Here is a 26,860-nt window from a genome sequence, read left to right as displayed (position 1 = left end):
GCCTAGCACACACACACACATGCACACATACACGCAAGCACACACAAGCACACTCGCACACACATACATGCACATGCACACACACACATGTAAGCACACACACATGTACAGACACACACGCACTGTGTTTTAAAAAGAAAATAAAACTTAAAAGAACTACTGAAAAGTCACACCACTAATAGTCAACGGGTTCGCTTCTAAAACACCTATTTTCTTTCTTACAGGATTGAGAGGTTGCATCTAACCTTGAAGTCAGAGGTGTCTTGGTTCACATCTAGCTCCCTCCGGGCTGTGAGACCTTTGGTTAGCTAGAAGAGTTTAATGGGGTTTGACTCTGTCACTCAGAGACGCTAACACTATTTCATGGGTGGCCATGGTGGTTTTAAATAAGCCAATGCACGTGAAGCCTCTATTGAGTCCGCAGTATGTATCCCGCACATACTAGTGCAAAATCATTTCCAAGGAAAGTTCACAACATGGACTGGCTGAACAATTCTCTTGTAAAAGGATTTGATCTAGAAGTGGTTTTCTTCATTCTTATCCCCCACCCCGCATGTCTGTGTGTGTATGTGTGCGTGTGTGTGTGTGTGTGTGTGTGTGTGTCTATATGTGTGTGGTGTGTGTGCATGTGGTATGTGTGCTCATGGTAGTGTGCTCTATATGTTGTAGTGTATGTATGTGTGTATGCTCTGTGTGTATGTATTATGTGTGCTGTTTGTGTCTATATGTGTGTGTGCTGTGTGTGTTCATGGTGTGTGCACTCTATATGTATGTAGTGTGTGTGTATATATGCTATATAAGTATTATGTGCATGTATGTATGTAGTATGTGTGCTGTGTGTGTACGTATCTGTGTGTGTATGTAATGTGTGAGTGTCTGTGTGTGTGGTGTGTGTGTCTGAGTGTGTGCATGTGGTATATGTGCTCTATAAGTATGTAGTATGTACATGTATATGTGCATGTATGCATGTAGTATGTTGCTGTGCATGTCTGAATGTGTGTATACTGTAAGTGTATGTATGTATGGTGTGTGTAGGTGTGTGTAGGTGTGTGTGTGTGTGTGTGTGTGTGTGTGTGTGTGTGTGTGTGTGTAGGTACTCCTTCCACTGTGGGCTTCAGGAATCCAGCTCAGGCTTACGCAGCACTTTTACCAGCTGAGCTGTCTCCTGCCCTGGATCTAAAGTTTTAAAGTCTCTTATTTTTAGGTCATTGGGCCCATTGCTTTTAGGTCACTTGTCTGGTGCACATTCAGCTGCCATTACCACGTGACCTCCCAGGGAACTTCCTGTCCTTCCTGCTGTTTTAGTGGTTTGCTGGTGCAAAGTCAGGGATTTCAAAGCTGTAGCTCAAGGTGGAGTTTTATCATGCAGCCGGAATTCGCTAATGTGCTTTCCTGGTTGCAACAATGTTAACAACTGAAATTCAAAATAGGATGTTTTCTATTCAGTTCCTTCTCAGACTCTTTCTCTACACAGAAAAAACGTGGGTAGCAGATACATTGAGTGGAGAGAAGATTCTGAGTAAAACCCTACTGGTGGTTTTGACTGAGAACTTAAAACTTTACTTTCGTTATTACCAGACAGGATCAACTGTCATTGAAAGCAAGACAAAACAAGAATAGCGGTTCACCCTGAAGAGTAATTCCAGCATTGAAGAAAATCAGATGTTATAGCCATACATGTACAAAATAATTTTAGTGTAACTTTTAAAGTAAGATTAAGATTTCTGAAAGTTATTAAGTTAATATACCAAGTATCAGGTGTCATCGTGTCTCTTTCATACTTAGTTATTATATTATAACTATATTATATTATATTAATAACTATAAATTATTTGCTAGCTCCAGGATTCTGACTTCAGAGCCTACGCTGGAGTTATACTGAAGGACTTGGAATAAACTGAAGTTGGAAATCACATTAGGATTTCATAGAAGGTCCTAGGCTAAGTATTGATAACAGACATGAAGATAAGGATACAGTCCCTGCACAGGACAGCCCTAGACTTGATGGTGTGAGAAGACAAAGAAGACGTATATTTTCCAGGAAGGTGAGGCACCTGCCAGAAAGTGATTAATTATGCCTTGGAAGAACAATAACAGTTTAGGGAATCTTTTTTCCTGTAGCCAACAATAAAATGATACAACATTACCGTTCCCTCACCATCTACAAGATACACCCTAACCTCACCTTATCCCTCAAGAGTGGTCTGGGAAAGGGCTGAAGTTCAAAGGTGAAGAAGCTAAGGACCACATACCTAGTCACACGGGATTTGAGGCCAGATGTGCATAGTTCCTTAGCCTTGTCCAGTCCAGAAACACCCATTCTGCTTCTCTATTACAATCTGCAGGTAAGATAAAAAGACAAGACAGAATCCCAGGCCTACCTACCAACCAGCAGCCTCTTCTCTCGCTGAGCTGGAATCCCAGTTTGAAGACGGGGACTTCCAATTTCATGTGTTTGCCAGATTCCCTCATCCGTGACTTGTGAACACCCGAGAGTCAAAGAAAGAGTCCTCATGCTTTTTCTGAGACCTTCTGGACCCAGCACTCACATGCTGACTGGCTGATCGCTGACCTGCCCCGTGTTTTTATGAGGAGCTTGATAAGTATGTGGTTGTGAGTTAAGGTAACTGGAGTGAAAAGGCTAGACTTGGTGTCTGTAAGCTAGCCAAAGGGGAGTTATGACCATAGCAGTATGGTGTTATGGCTTTTAGACTAGTAACTCCCCATGTTTAACGTGCATCATCAACCCTCTGCATACAGTTGCAGAATCGTCCTGTCCACCCTGTTGGATCATCACAGAGGAGCTCAGATAGCAGCTCTGGAGCCATTTGATGGAGACATACACAGCTCATTTCCCAACTTCAACACAGTGGCTATTTTGCTTCTCAGAGTAGCAAAGAGTAATAATTTCAACAATTGACCTCATGCTTCGAGTGCTAACAAACTAAAGTGCTTGGTTCCTCTCCTTGACGCTTCACACACTTACAGAACTCTCCCAGCACCCTGCAGGACTGTAGCTAGATGACTGATGGGGATGTGTAAGAAGGAGAGCAGTCCACCCTTGAACCTACAGAGGGAGAGCAGAGACATAAGCCCATGGCACCTTCACCAACTATCTAGGGTTTGCTGTATGCTTGGTAGTGGGCCGATCTATCTCAGCTTACAGTCAGGATGCTAATGAGAGCAGAGAATGCCGAAGCACCCTGGGGAGATGTTTGGAGGACTGGACACTGGGTGGGAGGTTTTCAACCTTAGGAGTTGCTTTTCTGAGATGTGTGCCTACCTTTTTGCTGTTCTGGTGATCCAAACCCAAGGCCTTGAGACACGAGCGAGCCCTGAGCTATACCCACACCCCAGTCGCTGAGGTAGAACATTTGAGTTTAGACCTAACTCGAGTTACAAGTATTTTTTTTTTTATTAACTTGAGTATTTCTTATATACATTTCAAGTGTTATTCCCTTTCCCGGTTTCCGGGCAAACATCCCCCTCCCCCCTCCCCTTCCTTATGGGTGTTCCCCTCCCAACCCTCCCCCCATTGCCGCCCTCCCCCCATAGTCTAGTTCACTGGGGGTTCAGTCTTAGCAGGACCCAGGGCTTCCCCTTCCACTGGTGCTCTTACTAGGATATTCATTGCTACCTATGGGGTCAGAGTCCAGGGTCAGTCCATGTATAGTATTTAGGTAGTGGCTTAGTCCCTGGAAGCTCTGGTTGCTTGACATTGTTGTACTTTTGGGGTCTCGAGCCCCTTCAAGCTCTACCAGTTCTTTCTCTGATCCCTTCAACGGGGGACCTATTCTCAGTTCAGAGGTTTGCTACTGGCATTCGCCTCTGTATTTGCTGTATTCTGGCTGTGTCTCTCAGGAGCGATCTACATCCGGCTCCTGTCGGTCTGCACTTCTTTGCTTCATCCATCTTGTCTAATTGGGTGGCTGTATATGTATGGGCCACATGTGGGGCAGGCTCCGAATGGGTGTTCCTTCAGTCTCTGTTTTAATCTTTGCCTCTCCCTTCCCTGCCAAGGGTATTCTTTTTCCTCATTTAAAGAAGGAGTGAAGCATTCACATTTTGATCATCCGTCTTGAGTTTCGTTTGTTCTAGGGATCTAGGGTAATTCAAGCATTTGGGCTAAAAGCCACTTATCAATGAGTGCATACCATGTATGTCTTTCTGTGATTGGGTTAGCTCACTCAGGATGATATTTTCCAGTTCCAACCATTTGCCTACGAATTTCATAAACTCGTTGTTTTTGATAGCTGAGTAATATTCCATTGTGTAGATGTACCACATTTTCTGTATCCATTCCTCTGTTGAAGGGCATCTGGGTTCTTTCCATTTTCTGGCTATTATAAATAAGGCTGCGATGAACATAGTGGAGCACGTGTCTCTTTTATATGTTGAGGCATCTTTTGGATATATGCCCAAGAGAGGTATAGCTGGATCCTCAGGCAGTTCAATGTCCAATTTTCTGAGGAACCTCCAGACTGATTTCCAGAATGGTTTTACCAGTCTGCAATCCCACCAACAATGGAGGAGTGTTCCTCTTTCTCCACATCCTCGCCAGCATCTGCTGTCACCTGAGTTTTTGATCTTAGCCATTCTCACTGGTGTGAGGTGAAATCTCAGGGTTGTTTTGATTTGCATTTCCCTTATGACTAAAGATGTTGAACATTTCTTTAGGTGTTTCTCCGCCATTCGGCATTCCTCAGCTGTGAATTCTTTGTTTAGCTCTGAACCCCATTTTTTAATAGGGTTATTTGTTTCCCTGCGGTCTAACTTCTTGAGTTCTTTGTATATTTTGGATATAAGGCCTCTATCTGTTGTAGGATTGGTAAAGATCTTTTCCCAATCTGTTGGTTGCCGTTTTGTCCTAACTACCGTGTCCTTTGCCTTACAGAAGCTTTGCAGTTTTATGAGATCCCATGTGTCGATTCTTGATCTTAGAGCATAAGCCATTGGTGTTTTGTTCAGGAAATTTTTTCCAGTGCCCATGTGTTCCAGATGCTTCCCTAGTTTTTCTTCTATTAGTTTGAGTGTGTCTGGTTTGATGTGGAGGTCCTTGATCCACTTGGACTTAAGCTTTGTACAGGGTGATAAGGATGGATCGATCTGCATTCTTCTACATGTTGCCCTCCAGTTGAACCAGCACCATTTGCTGAAAATGCTATCTTTTTTCCATTGGATGGTTTTGGCTCCTTTGTCAAAAATCAAGTGACCATAGGTGTGTGGGTTCATTTCTGGGTCTTCAATTCTATTCCATTGGTCTATCTGTCTGTCTCTGTACCAATACCATGCAGTTTTTATCACTATTGCTCTGTAATACTGCTTGAGTTCAGGGATAGTGATTCCCCCTGAAGTCCTTTTATTGTTGCTTTAGCTATCCTGGGTTTTTTGTTATTCCAGATGAATTTGCAAATTGTTCTGTCTAACTCTTTGAAGAATTGGATTGGTATTTTGATGGGGATTGCATTGAATCTGTAGATTGCTTTTGGTAAAATGGCCATTTTTACTATATTAATCCTGCCAATCCATGAGCATGGGAGATCTTTCCATCTTCTGAGGTCTTCTTCAATTTCTTTCCTCAGTGTCTTGAAGTTCTTATTGTACAGATCTTTTACTTGCTTGGTTAAAGTCACACCGAGGTACTTTATATTATTTGGGTCTATTATGAAGGGTGTCGTTTCTCTAATTTCTTTCTCGGCTTGTTTCTCTTTTGTATAGAGGAAGGCAACTGATTTATTTGAGTTAATTTTATACCCAGCCACTTTGCTGAAGTTGTTTATCAGCTTTAGTAGTTCTCTGGTGGAACTTTTGGGATCACTTAAATATACTATCATGTCATCTGCAAATAGTGATATTTTGACTTCTTCTTTTCCGATCTGTATCCCCTTGATCTCCTTTTGTTGTCTGATTGCTCTGGCTAGAACTTCAAGAACTATATTGAATAAGTAGGGAGAGAGTGGGCAGCCTTGTCTAGTCCCTGATTTTAGTGGGATTGCTTCAAGTTTCTCTCCATTTAGTTTAATGTTAGCAACTGGTTTGCTGTATATGGCTTTTAATATGTTTAGGTATGGGCCTTGAATTCCTATTCTTTCCAGGACTTTTATCATGAAGGGGTGTTGAATTTTGTCAAATGCTTTCTCAGCATCTAATGAAATGATCATGTGGTTCTGTTCTTTCAGTTTGTTTATATAATGGATCACGTTGATGGTTTTCCGTATATTAAACCATCCCTGCATGCCTGGGATGAAGCCTACTTGATCATGGTGGATGATTGTTTTGATGTGCTCTTGGATTCGGTTTGCCAGAATTTTATTGAGTATTTTTGCGTCGATATTCATAAGGGAAATTGGTCTGAAGTTCTCTTTCTTTGTTGTGTCTTTGTGTGGTTTAGGTATAAGAGTAATTGTGGCTTCGTAGAAGGAATTCGGTAGTGCTCCATCTGTTTCAATTTTGTGGAATAGTTTGGATAATATTGGTATGAGGTCTTCTATGAAGGTTTGATAGAATTCTGCACTAAACCCGTCTGGACTTGGGCTCTTTTTTGTTGGGAGACCTTTAATGACTGCTTCTATTTCCTTAGGAGTTATGGGGTTGTTTAACTGGTTTATCTGTTCCTGATTTAACTTCGATACCTGGTATCTGTCTAGGAAATTGTCCATTTCCTGAAGATTTTCAAGTTTTGTTGAATATAGGTTTTTATAGTAAGATCTGATGATTTTTTGAATTTCCTCTGAATCTGTTGTTATGTCTCCCTTTTCATTTCTGATTTTGTTAATTTGGACGCACTCTCTGTGTCCTCTCGTTAGTCTGGCTAAGGGTTTATCTATCTTGTTGATTTTCTCAAAGAACCAACTTTTGGTTCTGTTGATTCTTTCTATGGTCCTTTTTGTTTCTACTTGGTTGATTTCAGCTCTGAGTTTCATTATTTCCTGCCTTCTACTCCTCCTGGGTGTATTTGCTTCTTTTTGTTCTAGAGCTTTTAGGTGTGCTGTCAAGCTGCTGACATATGCTCTTTCCTGTTTCTTTCTGCAGGCACTCAGCGCTATGAGTTTTCCTCTTAGCACAGCTTTCATTGTGTCCCATAAGTTTGGGTATGTTGTATCTTCATTTTCATTAAATTCTAAAAAGTTTTTAATTTCTTTCTTTATTTCTTCCTTGACCAGGTTATCATTGAGTAGAGCATTGTTCAATTTCCACGTATATGTGGGCATTCTTCCCTTATTGTTATTGAAGACCAGTTTTAGGCCGTGTTGGTCCGATAGCACGCATGGGATTATTTCTATCTTTCTGTACCTGTTGAGGCCCGTTTTTTGACCAATTATATGGTCAATTTTGGAGAAAGTACCATGAGGAGCTGAGAAGAAGGTATATCCTTTTGCTTTAGGATAGAATGTTCTATAAATATCCGTTAAGTCCATTTGGCTCATGACTTCTCTTAGTCTGTCGACATCACTGTTTAATTTCTGTTTCCATGATCTGTCCATTGATGAGAGTGGGGTGTTGAAATCTCCCACTATTATTGTGTGAGGTGCAATGTGTGTTTTGAGCTTTAGTAAGGTTTCTTTTACGTATATAGGTGCCCTTGTATTTGGGGCATAGATATTTAGGATTGAGAGTTCATCTTGGTGGATTTTTCCTTTGATGAATATGAAGTATCCTTCCTTATCTTTTTTGATGACTTTTAGTTGGAAATTGATTTTATTTGATATTAGAATGGCTACTCCAGCTTGCTTCTTCTGACCATTTGCTTGGAAAGTTGTTTTCCAGCCTTTCACTCTGAGGTAGTGTCTGTCTTTGTCTCTGAGGTGTGTTTCCTGTAGGCAGCAGAATGCAGGGTCCTCGTTGCGTATCCAGATTGTTAATCTATTTCTTTTTATTGGGGAGTTGAGGCCATTGATATTGAGAGATATTAAGGAATAGTGATTATTGCTTCCCGTTATATTCATATTTGGATGTGAGGTTATGTTTGTGTGCTTTCATTCTCTTTGTTTTGTTGCCAAGACGATTAGTTTCTTGCTTCTTCTAGGGTATGGCTTGCCTCCTTATGTTGGGCTTTACCATTTATTATCCTTTGTAGTGCCTGGATTTGTAGAAAGATATTGTGTAAATTTGGTTTTGTCATGGAATATCTTGGTTTCTCCATCTATGTTAATTGAGAGTTTTGCTGGATACAGTAACCTGGGCTGGCATTTGTGTTCTCTTAGGGTCTGTATGACATCAGTCCAGGATCTTCTGGCCTTCATAGTTTCTGGCGAGAAGTCTGGTGTGATTCTGATAGGTCTCCCTTTATATGTTACTTGACCTTTTTCCCTTACTGCTTTTAATATTCTTTCTTTATTTTGTGCGTTTGGTGTTTTGACAATTATGTGACGGGAGGTGTTTCTTTTCTGGTCCAATCTATTTGGAGTTCTGTAGGCTTCTTGTATGTCTATGGGTATCTCTTTTTTTAGGTTAGGGAAGTTTTCTTCTATGATTTTGTTGAAGATATTTACTGGTCCTTTGAGCTGGGAGTCTTCACTCTCTTCTATACCTATTATCCTTAGGTTTGATCTTCTCATTGAGTCCTGGATTTCCTGTATGTTTTGGACCAGTAGCTTTTTCCGCTTTACATTATCTTTGACAGTTGAGTCAATGATTTCTATGGAATCTTCTGCTCCTGAGATTCTCTCTTCCATCTCTTGTATTCTGTTGGTGAAGCTTGTATCTACAGCTCCTTGTCTCTTCTTTTGGTTTTTTTTTTTTTTTTTTTTTTTTTTTTTTGGTTCTTTTTTTCGGAGCTGGGGACCGAACCCAGGGCCTTGCGCTTCCTAGGTAAGCGCTCTACCACTGAGCTAAATCCCCAGCCCCTTCTTTTGGTTTTCTATATCCAGGGTTGTTTCCATGTGTTCTTTCTTGATTGCTTCTATTTCCATTTTTAATTCCTTCAACTGTTTGATTGTGTTTTCCTGGAATTCCTTCAGGGATTTTTGTGTCTCCTCTCTATGGGCTTCTACTTGTTTATTTATGTTTTCCTGGAATTCTTTCAGGGATTTTTGTGTCTCCTCTCTATGGGCTTCTACTTGTTTATTTATGTTTTCCTGGAATTCTTTCAGGGATTTTTGCGATTCTTTCAGGCATTTTTGCGATTCCTCTCTGTAGGCTTCTACTTGTTCTCTAAGGGAGTTCTTCACGTCTTTCTTGAAGTCCTCCAGCATCATGATCAAAAATGATTTTGGAACTAGATCTTGCTTTTCTGGTGTGTTTGGATATTCCATGTTTGTTTTGATGGGAGAATTGGGCTCCGATGGTGCCATGTAGTCTTGGTTTCTGTTGCTTGGGTTCCTGCGCTTGCCTCTCGCCATCAGATTATCTCTAGTGTTACTTTGTTCTGCTATTTCTGACAGTGGCTAGACTGTCCTATAAGCCTGTGTGTCAGGAGTGCTGTAGACCTGTTTTCCTCTCTTTCAGTCAGTTATGGGCACAGAGTGTTCTGCTTTCCGGCGTGTGGTTTTTCCTCTCTACAGGTCTTCAGCTGTTCCTGTGGGCCTGTGTCTTGAGTTCACCAGGCAGCTTTCTTGCAGCAGAAAAGTTGGTCTTACCTGTGGTCCCAAGGCTCAAGTTCGCTCGTGGGGTGCTGCCCACGGGCTCTCTGCAGCGGCAGCAACCAGGAAGACCTGTGCCGCCGTTTCCGGGAGCTTCAGTGCACCAGGGTTCCAGATGGTCTTTGGCTTTTTCCTCTGGCGTCCTAGATGTGTGTGCAGAGAGCAGTCTCTTCTGGTTTCCCAGGCTTGTCTGCCTCTCTGAAGGTTCAGCTCTCCCTCCCACGGGATTTGGGTGCAGAGAACTGTTTATCCGGTCTGTTTCCTTCTGGTTCTGGTGGTGTCTCAGGCACAGGGGTCCTGCCGCTCCTGGGCCCTCCCCCACGGGAGCCCAGAGGCCTTATACAGTTTCCTCTTGGGCCAGGGATGTGGGCAGGGGTGAGCAGTGTTGGTGGTCTCTTCCGCTCTGCAGCCTCAGGAGTGCCCACCTGACCAGGCGGTTGGGTCTCTCTCTCACAGGGTCTGGGGGCAGAGAGCTGCTGCAGGCCGGGATCCGCGGGTGTGGGACTTCGAGTTACAAGTATTTTTGCATCTATCTGCTGCCTTACAAGTACTTGGATCTCTCCCACCCCTCTCCCTTTCTTAAAGCAAACTACTAAAGCCACTCTCTGCCTTTCCCCCAGAGACACAAACCTCTTCTGCTTCTTCAGTAGAACACCCCACCCTAGGTTGTTGGCTTGTCTAGGTTAATGAGGCTGGTACACTAGTGATTCCCCTAAGGCCCCAAGGGCTTTAAGGTTGCCAACAACTGCTTTGGGAGTAGAGACAGTATAGTATTTTATTCTGTAAGCAGGAAAGAACAGTTAGGAGCCTAAGGGCGGGGGATAGGCATTTCCCCCCCCTCAAGGCCCCCCCTGCTTTTTTTCTTTTTCTTTTCTTTTTTTTAATCGTGGCTTGGGAAATGATTGCCTTCTCTAAACTCATCATACAGGGGCACACAAATTTAGTTAATGGCTGCTGGCTGCCTGTTTCTGTCCGCTGCTCTTCTGTATCTCTCAGACTGCCAGGACAGAGTAATTCTCTATCCACCAAGTGCTCTGAGGACAGCCAGCTGGTTACTGACACTCACTCTCTGATGACTGCTACAGTTATGTTGTCTGCACTCCCCCCCACCCCGCCTCCAATAGGCAAATTTTCTTTTTAGGGAGCCACCAGCTTTCAAGATGCCAGTTTGTGCTTTCGAACTGTAATTGGGCAGAGGGATAGGAGGAGAAACCCACAGCTCAGATCAATGGGTAGGAGAGAACCCCTCCCCTACATCGTCTAAACAACAGGTGGTTTGGGGCACAGGGTTAACTCTTTTGCACAACACACACACACACACACACACACACACACACACACACACACACCATCCCCACCTCTGCCCACACAAAATCGTAGCGGAGTTTTCAGACTGAATGGCACCTGCTGCTCAGAGCCCAGAAGCCCATCTTGCAGGGTCCCTCCTGCTTGCGGGACACCAGGGTTGTCCAGGGGCTTGGGGCTTTGTAAACTATGGACATCGGATAATTTTTTGTTCTCCTCTGTTCCCTTCAGTATATCCCACCGTCCCCTCTCCACCCGCTTCCAGGACCTTTCACTCTCTGGGGAGGGGTGATCTCCATCCTGACCCTCTGGGAGGTCCCAGGAGGGCTATTTTTAGCAGCGGCCGCTCTGCTTCAACTTAGCCCGGGGAGGAGCTGCGGTGTAAGAGCGGATGACCGGCTCACAGAAGCCACCGGCTTTTTGGCATTGTTAGGGTTGCACACAGGAGGCAGAGGACCGCTCTTCCCTGCTGTGCCAGCCAGGTGGGCGGCTCCGAGCAGCGCGACCATCCAGCCGCGTAGAGGCTTGATTTCCCGGTGCGGAACGTGGGGCTCCGCGGCCCGCCCAGCGCAGGCCCGCCAGCCCTAGACGCCTGGTGGTCTCCGCAGAGGAGGAAGTTCCCGGGCACTGCTGCCTGCGTCACAGCGGGGCTGGCACCGCGGCGGCGACTCGGCAGCTGGCGGCGACCCCGGGGCTGGGCGCTGGGCGGCGCTGGCTGCCGCGGGCCAGGCGGCGCGCGGGGCGGCGCTGGAGGCGGCTCCGCTCGCAGGCGGGGAGGCACCGGGGAGGAGGAACAGGGCTGCGGAGCTGGGGCGTTAGCTGCGTCCCGGCTCAGAGCCCGCGAAGAGGACGAGGACCGAGGCGCCGCCGCGTCCCTGGCCGTAGCACTCTGGTCGCGACAAGCCATGAGCAGCGACGCCGCGGTCGCTGGCCGTCGCTGAGCCCAACCCGGACACAGCTCGCCGCGCCCTGGCATCCTGTTTTGCGGACACCCTCGCCCCCAGAGGTAAGGACTGGGGACCCACGGAGGGATGGAGAGGGACAGTCAGCACCCTGCCACTAGGTTCGGTTCTCTGGGCGCGCCCCAGCCTGGACCCTGCCTCATTCGCGTCTCTGCCTCCCCAGAGCTCTGGGACAGGCACAATGTGGTCGCCTGCCCGGCATGTGGTCGGGGTATCCGGCTAACACCAACCCCACCCAGCCCACGCGGGCCCTGGTGTACGCGCCAGGGAGCCCCCAGCCCGGCGACCTGTACAGCCTGGCCGCCGCAGGTTCTGGGTACTGGGGGAGGGGCGCACTAGGAGAAAACGCGGTCGCCGCAGGGATGGCCCGGGCGATTCTCCTTCCCTACCTTCAAAACCCGGGAGATGCTGGGGCCTGGTTTTCCTGCTCTTCTCCCCAACCCCCCTCGCCTCCCTGGAAGAAGCCTGAAGTTACACTTTTTGAGGAAGGAGGGGGAAAAATCGAAGGTCTCCATAGGGATCCAGCGAACAGCAGTCCGCTCACCTGCAGGTCCAGAGGGGCGGGAGGGGGCTGCTCCGCATCCCAGGACCCTGGAGGCTAGGTGTCTAAGCCAGCTCTGCGGCCAGGACCTCTGCCTTCAGCCCAAACGGAGCCTAGCAGGCTCTTGGTTTTCTCTGGTTCCCAGCATAGAGGTGTTTGGGATGGAGTTAGCCCCTAGGGAGCCTTAGGGTGTGCTCTGTAGACGCCAAAGCCTTTCTTTTTCCAGCAGCTAATGCATCCCTCCCCCCACACTTGGCTGTGTACCTCAGATTTCAGTTATTTAAAAACCCTTCGAGTTACCTTTCCTTGCAACGTCTCAGCCCACACCTAGTTTCCCATCCTTATGCGGATGTTTTATTAGAGGGTGAGGGCAAAACTTCACTGAGTTTCCAATTCCTTAAGCATTTTAAACTCACAACAAATTAGTTAGGGAACATTTTTGGGATCCCATCCTCCTTAAAGTGAAAAATAAGACTAATTGATCTTTGTGGGAGTGCCCGGGTTTGGCTGGGAGAGCCTTATTGCCCGTTAGAGGTGCTGTTTCACTTCTTCAGACTGCAGTAGCGAAAGAAGTGTGGCCTTAGCTAACGGTCACATTTCTGCCGAGTATGCAGTGCTTTACTGAAGCCGGGACGAGGATTTAGAGTGGACCAGCATTAAGATGCCACCTTGGTGACAGGGGAAATAAAAGTGATTTTTTTTAAACCGCTTGTTTCATGGAGTTCTGCAACACTGCCAGCACCAAAGCTTTATACACACTTCTCCTTATTTTCTGATGATTTGTAGAAAGCCACCAAGCCTGGTTTTAACCTGAATTTAATAGACTTTTACTCAGATTTGCATCCCACGAGAGATAGGTAGATAGAGCTATCAGATTAGGTCTACATGTCTCTAGTCTATGATACCTGAATGTCTAAGGATTTAAGACCAACTGGGAGATGTGGGGGAGGGTGATTTGCAAGTACAAACATTTTCTTCTTTTATATTCTAGACAGCAGGTGGGGGCCACCACCTCAGTGTCTGTAAAAGGTGGTACGCATAATTAACCATTTCTCATAAGTAAAGCTAGGGATTGAGTCTGAGGCTTTGTCCGTGCTAGACAGTCTATCAAGTGAGTTACATACTGAAGAAGTGTATTTTTTTTTTTTAAAAAAAGAGGAGGCTTTTTAGTAAAGATAATGTTATACGAACTCTAAGAGAAACGAACAGTTTGATGCTTGGGTAGAGTTTCTCCTTTTAAAAACAATTCAGAGTCAGAAATATTTTAACTCCGAATGCCCAGTTTTTATCAAATTATTATGTTTGATTGGCTGACTGAGACAAGGTTTTTTTGCATAACACTGGCTGTCTTGGAACTCGATCTCTGTAAGACCAGGCTAGCCCAAACCCAGAAATCTGCTTGCTTCTGCCTCTGGAGTTCTGGGACTAAAGGCACTGCTTGCCTATGATGTTTAAATCTTCTGTAGTATTTTAATCTGTAGTCATTGGCACCTCCGTCATAAAGCCCAAGCTTAAAGAGAAATGAGATAAAAGTTATACTTCTTTAGCAAGGCTTGTCTTAATGATTTGATGACATTACTGCTTTGTAAACTGACTGACTGGCCTGGTATCTCTCCCATCCTAAGAGAGATGGTGCCGCCCGTACCCATTTTATAGAATGGAATTCAGAGTTTATGACTTGGCAAATGCCTTGCAGCTAGAATATGCTAAGTGAATGCAGACAGCACCTTAGTGCTTGCCTTTGTTTGTTTTAAGGCACTGCCTTGCTTTGCTGCCCAGCCTTGCCTCAGTCCTGGCAATCCTCCTGCCTCAGCCTCCTGAGTGATAGAATTACACTGCCTCTGGTTCTCTTTAGTTCTCAATGTTAACTTTTCTCCACATTATCCAAAGGCTTCCTACTTTCCCCCCCTCTGACCTAAATATGTTTTTAACTAACCATAACACCTGCACAAGAAAACAGAAATTAAAAGTAACCTCTCCAGAGTTTGCTATGCCCAGGTTGATGTGCAACAGAGTTTGGATTTTGAGTAAGGACACTCTATTTCCGAAGCCCATGTTCTTTGGACTGATTGCAACTAAATGAATAATTTGAAACGAACCAGTGGGCCATTCTGTCCTCTCCCATCAGCTGCTCTTGGCAACAGTGTCTCAAGGACCTCACATTCCCAGGATTTGGCCACGTCTCTAACCTTGGTTCATCTGTGAACACATTTGCCGTTACTTTGCAGGTGCCATGGAGGTGTCTTTGACCCCTCTTCTTTTAAATATAATGGTAGCCAAGCATGGTGAGACACCCCTGAAATCCCAGCACTCAGGAGGCAGAGGCAGGAAGATTGTTACCAGTGTGAGGTGGGCTTGGTCTTGGCATTGTGAGTTCCAAAGTGGTCTGGGCTCTACAGTGAAGGCCTTGCTCAAAAATAAACAAGTAAATAAAATATAAAGATATATCATAGTAACCCCAGAGTGTTGAGTTCAGTTCAGGGCCGCTTCCCTGTTCTGTTAATTAAACTTTGGGACATTGAAAGTGACTAAGAGAAATGATTGAATAGAGAATATTGCTCTATTCATAGACTTCTTAGCCTACACACACACACACACAAACACACACACACAAACACACACACATACACACACACAAACACACACACACACACACACACACACACACACAAAGATATATCATAGTAGAAGATATACATTGTTTTAAATTGGCAGGCCATACAGAGTGTAGCCCCAGGTTAGAGTAGTTGCCCTGGAGTTCTGGCTGCACTGAAAGATAGGTGTTCAAAGGCTCTCAAATAAATGACTGAAGTACACTGAGCCCTGGTTTCCTTGTGTAACGGAGTTTTAGAGCCTACCTCACTGCGTGCATTAGATGAAGCTGGGCGTGTAGAGACAGCTCCCTTCTCCTAGCGGATGAACAGTAAGGATTCCATCACTGCAGGCGGTCTGGAGCTGACTGAGATCTCTGCCTTCGGTTTTGGTGTCATTTACTGGAAGATCACAGGCTCAGTCCTCCCATGGCTACCGTTGGGTTAAATGTGGGTTTTTTTTTTTTTTTTGGTTTTTCTGTTGTTGTTTTGTTTTTAACATATCTAACTTTTGAATCACATCCTTTCTCAAAGGCTTGCGTTAGAAACATGCACTCACCTTTTTTAGTATGTTTCTTTGTTCTGAGCCGCACATTTTAGAGAACTTACCGGAGCTGTTTCAGTGGCTTGGAATGTGTGTGCTTTGGCAGACAGACTTTCCTGTGTCTGCCGCTCCAGGTCTCTCAACCTTGCTTATCTCTCAAGGCCTGTGACAGTGCCTTTATCTCCCGGGCACACACCCCGCCCTCAACAGTAGACAACACTATGCTAAATGCCCCCTCCCCTCTGGCCCCCGAACCTCCCTCCAACCCTTCTGACGGTCCCGTTATACTTCAGACAAGCACGGTAATGCTTTAATCTTTTCATGTTCATAGTATGTTTCCAGGAAATGTACGACGGAAAGCAGTAAGTTGTTTGAGGTAGTAGACATTTTTCTATTTTGTTTTTCTTTGCTCAGTTAGGACAGCACCTCGATGGTTCTTATATCCTAAATGAAAGGCAAGTCATGTATTTGTAAGTGGTCCTCCCAGCAGCTAAGAAAATACCACAGCGTTGGTTTACCATAGAGTTGGTGGCACCTTTGTCTTGAGATTCATCTCAAGCATCTCACATGTGTGTGTGTGTGTGTGTGTGTGTGTGTGTGTGTGTGTGTGTGTGTTTCATGTGTGGGGGCTTATGTATATGAAGCTACCTGCACACCCACATGTCTGTGTTCCTGGGGAGACCTGTGGCTGATGTTAGAAGCCTTCCTTGAACACTCTGCCTTTTATTCACTGAAGTGGAGTCTCTTACTTGAACCAGGAGCTCATTCCCAGTCCAGCTAGCTAGTTCGCTTCTGGGATTCTCTTTCTCTACTTCTGAGCCCTGGCAGGCAGGTTATGGAATCCACCTGACACCCACATAAGGTCTGAGGATCTGACTCAGTTCCTGCCATACAGGGCAATCTCACCCCTACCCAGCACCTTCCTTCACTCATTTAACTAGTCTTACATCTACTAGAAGGTCACAGTTCTTAAACAAAGCCTGACCTTTCGATGCCAGATAAGAAAAGTGCACTTCATTAATAAATTGCTCCCAGGACAAATAAACATCATTGGATGATAACCCCATTGAGTACATTAGTATTAGACAGCCCAGGGGTCTGTTAGCATCAGAGAGCCCAGGGGGCTATTAGCATCAGATAGTCCAGGGGACTGTTAGCATCAGATAGATAGTTCAGGGGAGTGTTAGCATCAGATAGTCAAGAGGGCTGTCTTTATTTAGGAATGTTGTTTTTTTTTTTTTTTTTACCACAGAACAAGGTATGCCAACCTCAGGAGATTTTTGAGGTTGTGAGCAAGGAAGAGTTCAGACCTCCATTGTGGGAAATGGTACTGCAGTCAGAAGCCACTTTTAGGATAGAATTAGCCCAGGTGAAAGCCTGGGCCATCCCACCTCTGATACAAGGGACTGAAAAAGGGAGGCCCAGACACAATGCTGTGTGCTAGAGGCCGCCTGCCTATGGATTGTAAGAATGGGGAAAAGATGCTGGGATCAAGTGAAGGAAGACGCAGAGAAGCTTACGTGGCCTTAAACAGCTATCGTGGAAGTGAAAGTACCCCTCCCTGCCCACTGGATCCAGTGGCTAGTGACGAAGGCAAGAGGGGTTCCTTAGTTTGTTGAGACTCTGTGGACAGAGCCCAAGGTCAAGAGGTGGAGAGTGACTAAGCCCTTCTAGTTATCAGACATGGAAAATGCTGAACCATTTACTTAGAAGAGCTGCTACTCATCATAAACTTTACAAGGAAATCAAGGAACATTCTCTGATGTGGGAATGTTGTTTTTTTTGGGGGGGGGGTGCGTGCATGCAAACGTAAGCACGGGATTAAATTCGTGGCCTTTTACAAGCTTAAGTGCATCGAGTGCTCCTACCGAGCCACACCCCCCACTCGCTTTCCTGGTGCCAGCTCTTGGATTTAAAAGATACATGTGGATGATTCTATAGCCTGTGATATCTTACCAAAGAGCTGGTGGTAGAAAAAAATATGTAGTGCGGGCTCAGAAAAGTTTAGCAAAATTCAGAAATCAGCTGTCAGAAAGATTGGGGAGGGGAGCAGTTGAGACAGAGTTTCTATGTGTAGCTGTGGCTGGCCTTGAACTCAGCCACGAGCCCAGATTTTACACACACACACACACACACACACACACACACACACACACACACACACAAATAGCTTAAGAAAGTCATTGAAAACGTTTCAGATGCTGGAAGTTTGAGTTAGAGCGATCCAGGATTGCTGTGTGTTCCTTAAGGAATCTTTCTGAAGACCCAGGAAAGGAAAGTTATTACCAAACCAGAGAAAGCAGCAAGGTAGAGCATGGGGAGAGTTAACCTGGCTAAGCTGAGACACCCAGAAGCCTTAGACCAGCAAACGTGAGGAAGCTTAATACACCAGGTCTATTATGTTTCTGTGGACTGTGGCCCTTGGTCAAGTTGTTTGTCTTCCTACCCCCTCCCCCTTCTTTCTACCCAACCAGTTTTTGCTGGGGCAAGATGACCCCTGTCTTGATTCTTTGTTACATTCGGAAGTCATGGAAGAGCCATTTGAAACTAGAAGGCATACAGAATAGACAATGTATTAATATGTTTTTATAAATGTATATGATGTCTTAATTTAAAAACCCTCTACAATTATACTGTTATTTTGTAGTTATGAGAAGCATGTTTGGTGTATGCTAGACATGGTGGCACATACTTTTAATGCCTGCGTTCAGGAGGCAGAGGAAGGTGGTTCTCTGAGTTAGAAGTCAGTTTGGTCTACACAGTGAGTAAACAGCCAAAGTGCATAGAGACCCTGTTTTAACAAACAAACCCAAGACAAAACGAGAAAGAAGCATACTTTATTCACTCTGTATGGAGCACAGTAGCGTGTGTATGTGTGTGCATGGGTCTGTGTGGAAGGCAGAGGTCAGCCGGGGGTCATTCGCCTAGAACCATCCACCTTGGTTTTGAGATAAGGTGTCTTACTAGGATGGTTCTCTGATACAGAGAGGCTGGCTCACCAGCCATCTCCAGAGCTCTGCCTCCTCCTGCCTCTCCACTGCTAAGAATACAAGCTCATGACACAGTGACTGGCTTTTAAAAAGAAAACTTGGGGTTGGGGATTTAGCTCAGTGGTAGAGCGCTTGCCTAGGAAGCGCAAGGCCCTGGGTTCGATCCCCAGCTCCGAAAAAAAAGAACCAAAAAAAAAAAAAAAAAAAAAAAAAGAAAGAAAGAAAGAAAGAAAAAAAAGAAAACTTGGGTGCCAGTTATCTGGGTAATAATTCAAATCACACTCAAGACTGACAGCTATTTCTCTAGCCCGTTGTTTCAAACTGAAGTTTACTTGTAAAGAATTAAGATGATTACCTAAAGTTTACACTGGCAAAATTAATACACCCCTAAAGTCATCTCCCAAACCCTCCTCTACTGGACATTCTTTTGCTTTCTGATGAGAAGTCCCCCTTAGTCATCACACAGTTAACACCTTTCAACCGTTCTCATGCTACCGACGTTCCGATACCAGCCGTTTCTTCTTGGGACCTGGGCCAGTTTATTGAGGATAAGGTAAAGTTTGTGTGTATCAAAGAATTCACACTTGCTCATAATTACAACACACTGTTCCTTATTAAAAAGATTTTAGCGTGCTGATACTTGGGGAGGGTGGGGTTTCCAGGGTTGCTCTTGGCTTCCTGGTTTCTTGTACAAGTCCCCTGGGGGGCAATAGCCTGGCCTTCTGGTGCATTCTCTGGAGCAGTGAGGAGGCTGTGTTTTCCTTGCAGTTTCCCGAATCTGGTGGCTGGCATCTCTGGCACACATCATCTCCACAAACAACACACCTCTCTTCTCCCCCAGCTTTGTGACAAGACCTCACACATCCAAAAACGTGTTTGGTGACAAGAAAACATCCAGGGTAGCCAAAGCCTTGTCTGTTCTTTTTGGTCAGTCAGAGGCTCAGGGACATGGGTGCTCGGGACTATTGATGGTGACCTGTTTGTGGTGAGACTTCTCACCTCCTAGCTGGGAGCTTGTCCACTTCCTTCTGATGTTTTTGCTTCGTTTTCAGACAGGGTCTCACTGTGCAGCCCTGGCTGACCTGGGTCTTGCTAGGCAGATCAAGCTGGGTTCTGCTGGTTCACAGAGTTCTGCTGGGATTAAAGGCACGTGCCACCACACCCACTAACACCCTTCTGCTTCAATTCCGGCAATGTGTCATTAAGTGTCATTAAGAAATCGTCTTTCCTCTTTCCAGGGTTGGGGATTTAGCTCAGTGGTAGAGCGCTTGCCTAGCAAGCGCAAGGCCCTGGGTTCTGTCCCCAGCTCTGAAAAAAAGAAAAAAAAAAAAAAAAAAAAAAAAAAAAGAAATCATCTTTCCTAATGGAGGTGAATACGTGCGTGAAAATATATCTCTGAATGGAGTGGAAAATTAGGAAGAAATGGTTGAACTAACTATAACTAGCAGCGAGTATGTAAACACAAAGTGAAGACATCAAAGAGAACACTAGGTGAAGGCCGCCTGGTCAGACAAATATCTGGAAGTTTGTGAGCCCCAGAGTTCTGTGTGTGCGTTTTCATGTGTTCATTAGCGTGTGTAATTATTCAATGTATTGCTTTATGACATTTTCTACATGTATATCATACATTATCATCACCCTCTTTTCCCCTGCCCTTCCCTTTCCTCCCCTTCCCCTCCTCCTCCTCTCTCTCTGTCCCCTCCCCCAGTCCCCTTCCTTTTCCCAATTACTCTCCATTCTGCTTTCTTGCCCTTTATCCCCCATGTGTCTTAACCACTTGGTCAGAAATCAATAAGAATTACTTTGGTAGTCACGTTCCAACATCTCAGAGGTTTACGAACATCAGAACATGTCTTGGTAAATGGGAAAGCTACAGCTTGGCACCCAACTTCCGGAACAATGGGTTGGAGACCACTTAGTCATTCATTTCTGTTTTGGAGCCTTGAAGAATGACTTCATTGGGAAAACATTGTAAAGATAAATGACTCTGCCTCCCTGAGCATTAGCGAGGCCGGTACAGTGTGTATGTCGGTGATGTTAGGAGACACTGTCCAGGTCACACTCAGCTTTCTGGCTAACGCCCAGCTGCACAGATCATTCCGGAAGTGACCCCAGGAGCATTGGATGCGATCTGGACATGTTAGCGGTTTCGGGTGTTTTATGAAGTGTCTGGACGGCGTGTTTGAAAGCGTCACCTGCCGCTTATGGGAGACCATGATGACAGAGCCTTTGCTGAGGATTTGGAATGGTCTGTAATTAACTGGGGGAAAGCGCACGGTGGTAGCGTGAGGAAAATGAGCTGAGTCAGTACTCATGGTGTTCGCTTGGATGTGGGTGTTGTCAGCGCAGGTGAACTGAAAGAGCAACAAATGCCTGAGAACAAATAAATGAAAGAAACGCAAGACAGAGAAAGGCAGTGTGCCGTCAGCATAAAAGGCGAGGGCGCCGGCCGGCTTAGCGGACCGCTGGAAATGCTTGCTGGAAGAGTGACTTGAGAAGTGTACACACCCCCAACTCTCATGTGTAAAGAGGTTTGGGGAGATCCATCTAGAAGTGTACTCCCCTTGGGACACCTGATAGGAGAGACCGATGGAAGACTTGGTTTTAAAGTGTGGTTTCAAGATTATTACCAGACTTTTGGGTTGAGACAGGGTCTCACGGGGTAGCCCTGACTTGCCTGGAACTCATGTAGATCAGGCATTCTAAGATCCATGGACTTCTGCCCCAGGAGTGCTGAGATAGAGGCATTCTTCACTACGCCCTGTGTTACTAGACCCTTGACTGACAGTGTTAAATGGGTAGCCAGGAAACATTTGCAAGAACAGTCCTGCTTTCCACTGAGAGCACTTACGTTTTCTCATGCGTTTTGTCAGGCAAGGAGTCTTAATTTCTTCCCAGAGACTGTGAATAATACCTCACAAATAGATTCTGCCCTGGGTCTGAAACTCTCTTGATCGGTTTTGTTTCATCAAGTGGGAATACAAAGGTTCTGGGTGCATTATGGCATGCGCGACTGCATGCGTTCAAGGACAAAGTATAATGAAGCCTATTGCTACAGACACTCTTTACACATTGTATTGCCCAAAGAAATTTCACCTCCATCCTATTTTTGTGTTAAGATGTTTGAACTTCTTACCTGCTCACTCACTTTTTAGATTTCTTCATTTATATTGTACCGTTCGAATTAGGATGACCAGCACTCACAATACACTTTTATTTAATATCAGGAAATATATTCAAAGCATAATCTAAATGAACACCGTTTTTGCTATTACTGTTTAGCACGGTGTGTTTACCTAGACTCTGTGTTTTGTATGTCTCATCTCGAACATTCTTTCCTTTAGAAAAGTTCAGTGAGAGGTGCTTAGTGAGCATAGCTCTGTGTATTTTGTTTTCTTAAGGGACCCCTAAAAATCTATATTCTTTCTTTTAAAAATGTGTTTGAATCTTTCAAAACAAATCAAACTTTTTTTTTGGGTTCACTATGACTTCCTAGAACTCCCATTGTAGACCAGGCTGATTTTGAACACACAATAACCCACCTGCCTTTGCCTCCCAGTGCTGGACTTAATGACATATATCACCAAGCCCAAAAGAAATATTCTTTCCTAGAATTTCAACATTCTGGGACTTGGGGAACTTGGTCAGTTGATAAAGTGCCTGCTGTATGCACATGAGAACCCAAATTCAGATCCACAGTTCCCACAAAAAGGCCAGGCTGAGCAGTGTACATCTGTGACCCCAATACTTGGAGAAGCAGAACAAGGCTTCTCCTGGCGCTCCTTGGCCAGCCAGCCTGCCTAGCCAAGTTGATGAACTCTCGGCTCAGTGAGAGACCCTGTCTCAAATAATAATGTGGAGAGCGACTGAGGAAGACACTGTTGATCTTTGGCCTCCAAATGCATGTGCACCCGCATAAACACATGAACGTGCCCAAACAAACACAAGCACACACAGCTGTGTGATTCTGAAGATCGTGCAGTAGTGTTCAGGGAGTTTATTATAGGTCCTGTTCCACTTATAAAGAGTATAGCCCTAGAACCTTCCTAGTAGGATTGTCAGGCTAAACAAATTATCTTCCAAATGTGGCATTTTCAGCACAGCCTGTTACAAAGTAGCTTTGCTCAGCCACTAACTATTAGGAAGCAGAGATGTGTAACAAACATTTGATATTGATACATTACCAGGAGCGGTGAAGAGTCTCTGCACACAGTAATGAATTCATAGCTTTATGAATGGCATAAACATACATCTTACTTTCTGGGGGGACGTAGATAGATCTGTAATACTGAACTTATCTACAATTAAGCTTTTGTTGCTTAGAATAATGTTCACACAAGTGATCCTTTACGAAAACTAGTTGTGCTTTTGGGAGTTTACTTTCAAAGCGTTCCGTTTTAAGGAGGATTCTCGCTGTGCTCTGCTCAGCCTTCACGGGGTGCCGCTCACAGCTCTCTTTCCTGTTGTCGTTTCTCACGAGATGTTTTCTTCCATGGTGTTAGGATGCTGGAAGCTGGATGCGTTCCAGAACTCTAGAGTGTGCTTATGTTGGGTAGCCGTCTGAGGAATGTAACCCTTCAACCCCTAAAGCTGGGCTTCTGACTTTTTTGGCATTCTTTGGCAATGTACCAGCAACATAGAGATTTGGATTATGATGTAACCACCTGGCATAGCCAGCTATCATAGATGCTTGGGTGGAACTCTTCTGGGTTTTGTTTGATTTTGTTGTTTTGCTTATTAAAGGTACTCCACACTGAAATAACATGTTAAATTAAGGATTAGAAATCATTTTTTGAAGGAGGGGTGTGCTTTAGAAGATATCTTTCAGGAAATAAGTTAGACAAGGAGGGTCTGAAAGAACAGGAAGCAAGGAGTAGTGGGGGACTCCCTAAGAGACGGAACTGCCCCAGCCGAGGTCAAAGGAGAGCTTTCTCGTGGAATCAATCGCTGGGTGCTTCCTACCTTTGGAAGCTGCGAAGTCCTAAAGCAAATGTTGCAGTCCTGCGGCAGACTTAGGAACACAGAGGGTCAAGTGGGAGACTTCCAGTGGCTGCACAGTAAAGGGAAAGTCCCCAGATCTGCATCCAAACTCCTTCCAAGTATTTGCCTGATCTCAGAAGTACTGAGGGGCATTGGTGGCTGAGCAGATGGATGGCCCAGGTCCATGCTCGAGCCACTGCCACTGTGCGGCCGCACACCGAGTTCAAAAGTTTGACTAGGACCACACTATTGAGCGGCTGCAACTAAAGCCAGCGCTTTCCAGAGGCAGAGGAGAGCTATAATGATCTTCAGGATATCCAGTGTCAAAATCAGTTATTGGGTGTGAAAATTCACAGGGCAGTGTTACCCATAATAAGACAAGGAGTGGTCAGCAGAAATGGGCTTAAGATGGGCCAAATGCTGGGATTAGGCAATAACAGGTTACAACTGCTGTTGCCAGCGTGCAGTGTAAAAACTCCACAGACTGACAGGGACTCAGCAAAGAAATGGGAACTGTAAATGGACAACAAAATGCAAATCTAAAACGAAACACCTCTCGGGGAGCTCAAGAACTCAATGGAAAGAACATGTGAAAACACACACAAATGCGTGTGCACGCACACACACACACACACACACACACATTTTGTAAAGAGAAAAGAGGAAAAGGTCTGAAGAAACGGACACACAATGGCATGTGGAACAGCATCAACACTACAGCTGTCTCTTCCCGTGAGCCTCCTGCGGTGACTTATAAAAGTGGTTTGCTACTCTTAACCCAGAAAACCACACAAAATTACGCCAAACATCCGATTATTTTGCTTGTTTTGTTTGTTTGTTTTGTTTTGTTTTTGAGACAGATTTTATCTGTGTAACAGCTCTGGCTATCCTGGAACTCACTCTGTAGACCAGGCTGGCCTTGAACTCGAAAAGATCCAACTGCCTCTGCCTCCTGCATGCTGGGATTAAAGGCATGCACCACCACTATCTGGCTAGAGATCCCAATCTTTGTGTTTACTTTAATAGCCTCTGCGAAACTGCCCCAACTCTCAAAGCACAAACATCCCCAGAGTCCAGAATCTGACACATGTTGACTGAAAGGCACAGCATGCACCATTCTGGAGTTATGATGGTGCAGTGGGTAGGGCAGGCTGATGGTGGTAGGGCAGGTAGGGTAGGTTGGTCTGTGGTGCTGAAATGCTGCTGACTTTTTGCAGTGTTCCAGTGCAGCTTCTCTGGCCGCTGATCACATCAGTGTGAGGAAAGCACCCGAGGTGTGTCAGGACAAGGATCAAACTCCTGGTCAGATGAGACATGCCTGAGCTCCCGACACACCAAGCAGGAACATAGACTAGATCACACAGAAGAATACCCCAGAAGCAAGTGAATAAAGAAAAACTTACAGCATAGGACTACATTTAGCACAAAATGAAAATAATGTAATGATAAAAGAAAAGCGGATGTTCAAGGAAGAGAAGACTAGGAAAAAGGACAAACTGTCAGATAATGGCTGTCAGGCGCCCATACTAGATAAAAATGGAACATAAACTGACTGATCCCGAGAGCACATCAAGTGGGTTCTGCTGCAAGTGGGTTGAGCACAGCAAAACCATCCCAAGACTGTCACCATGGTCTGGTGACTAGAAAGTAAATACAAGAGAAACCGATACAGGTGTGCAGAGAAAATGAAATACATCTGCTTGACCATGACAGCAGTCGGAAGTAAGAGTGTGCTTTCCTTCAGAAAAAGAAAACTAGGGACTGGCAACAATCATAACTCCAGCCCTTTCTGGTCTCTTTGGGTAGCAGCTAACACACACACACACAAACACACAAACACACTCACACACACAGACACACACACACACACAGACAGATACATATACACACTCACACACACAGACACACACACACAAACACACTCACACACACAGACACACACAGACAGATACATATACACACTCACACACACAGACACATACACAGACACACCCGCACACACAGACACACGCACACAGACACAGATACACATACACACACAGACATATACACACAGAAACACACAGACAGACACACACACACACAGACACATACACACACACAGACATACACAGACAGACACACGCACACACAGAAACACACACACACACACATACATTGGGAATTTTGTTTGCTGAGCCATCTCTCCAGTATGAGCACTTAAATATTTGTTTAAAAACATTTAGAAAAAGGCCAGTGACATTTATAAGTCACATGAGTAACTTTAGTGTACCTTTAGAGCCAAAAACAACAAATTCAAGAAAATGCTAAAGTATTTCCAGCTGAACGATAAAAACACACCATCAAAATGAATAGGAAAAATGGTGAGACAGAGCTAAGATGGTGGTGTGTGTGTGTGTGTGTGTGTGTGTGTGTGTGTGTGTGTGTGTGGTGTGGTGTGTATGTATGGTATATGCGTGTGTGTATGTATCATGTATGTGTGTATGCATGCAAGCATAGGCCGATGGGTAAACGGTAAGAGAAAGGTAAATGTGTGGGGTAAAGGAGCTTCACAGAGCTTGATGTGTGAAAAAACATACAGGGCTGGTGTGTATCTTAGTGGCAGAGGTCTTGCCTAGTGTGCACAAAGCTCTGGGTTTATTCTGTCACTGCTAAAAGGCGACAACCAAAATAAAAGCAATAGAAAACAACACAAAAAGCTTCCTGTCAATCATATCACTTATACACTTATATACGAGAAAGTAAATCAAACCCCAGAATATAGAGGGAAATAACAGAAATGATGACAAAATCGGGGGCTTGGAAAACAGTTTCAAAATTAAGTTTAAAATTAAAAAATGTAAATGTACTTAAAACTTAAATGAAAATGGCTTTAGATCGGGTAGGTCAGATGTTTGTTCTTTGAGTCAGTGCTGAAGTACTAGTCATGTTGATGGGATTGTACGAAAATAATTAATCCTGATCAGCTATTCCTTATCGGGAATATCAACTGAACTTCAAGGTTTTGTTAATGAATTTTGTCCTTTGGCAGATTCATACCTGACCTAGTCCTTTCCTAGATTCGTGACCCCTTGTTTTGTTTTTGTGGCTTTTAGTTTAATCGGGGCCATCTGTGTGGCCACTGTGCTGGTTGGAGGCAATAATGTCTTCTCTGTCCCTGAATCTAGTGAATCAGCCCCTTCTTTATCTGAGCCTGACTGTTGATGGCCTCATTTTTATGCTATAGCAGAAGCACAGCTCTCTGCTGAGTTTCTGATTATAAATGGCTGCGTCTGGCCCAAAAGATGGCGTTGGCAGCTGTCTTCTGACTCTTGCAGTCTTTCTATGCACCATTTCATGATGTCCCCTGAGCAAATGTTTGAAGGG

General features: G+C 44.8%; 2 protein-coding genes and 1 non-coding gene across 7 annotated transcripts in view; 2 read left to right on the top strand and 1 right to left on the bottom strand.

Annotated features, from left to right (window-relative positions):
- Positions 1–8,721: 8,721 nt before the first annotated feature.
- LOC148001187 (uncharacterized) lies at positions 8,722–18,754 on the bottom strand. Of its 2 annotated transcripts, none has more exons than XM_087584639.1 (2): positions 17,671–18,754; positions 8,722–14,969 (listed from the first exon to the last, which is right to left on the bottom strand). In XM_087584639.1, exon 2 carries the CDS (start codon positions 11,860–11,862, stop codon positions 11,287–11,289), a length of 576 nt encoding a protein of 191 aa, XP_087440765.1. In that variant the 5' UTR covers positions 11,863–14,969; positions 17,671–18,754; the 3' UTR covers positions 8,722–11,286. The 2 variants fall into 2 exon arrangements, with proteins under 2 accessions (XP_087440765.1, XP_087440764.1); XM_087584638.1 differs by having other exon boundaries at positions 17,675–18,754.
- Lrrc8c (leucine rich repeat containing 8 VRAC subunit C) overlaps positions 11,648–26,860 on the top strand; it is a 91,259-nt gene continuing 76,046 nt past the window's right edge. For 3 of the 4 annotated variants that reach the window (XM_087582394.1, XM_087582391.1, XM_087582393.1), the window contains exon 1: positions 11,648–11,892. The gene's annotated coding sequence lies outside the window, so the exon portion shown is untranslated. 4 annotated transcript variants of the gene reach the window in all.
- Positions 14,846–14,977, top strand: LOC120096783 (small nucleolar RNA SNORA36 family). The gene has a single exon (XR_015637759.1). It is a non-coding gene; the product is annotated as a small nucleolar RNA SNORA36 family (small nucleolar RNA).

This window comes from Rattus norvegicus, chromosome 14 (assembly GCF_021556685.1).
Source record: "Rattus norvegicus strain SHRSP/BbbUtx chromosome 14, alternate assembly SHRSP_T2T, whole genome shotgun sequence".
In the NCBI taxonomy this organism is placed as follows: Eukaryota; Metazoa; Chordata; class Mammalia; order Rodentia; family Muridae; genus Rattus; species Rattus norvegicus.
This window is presented reverse-complemented; position numbering and strand designations above follow the sequence as displayed.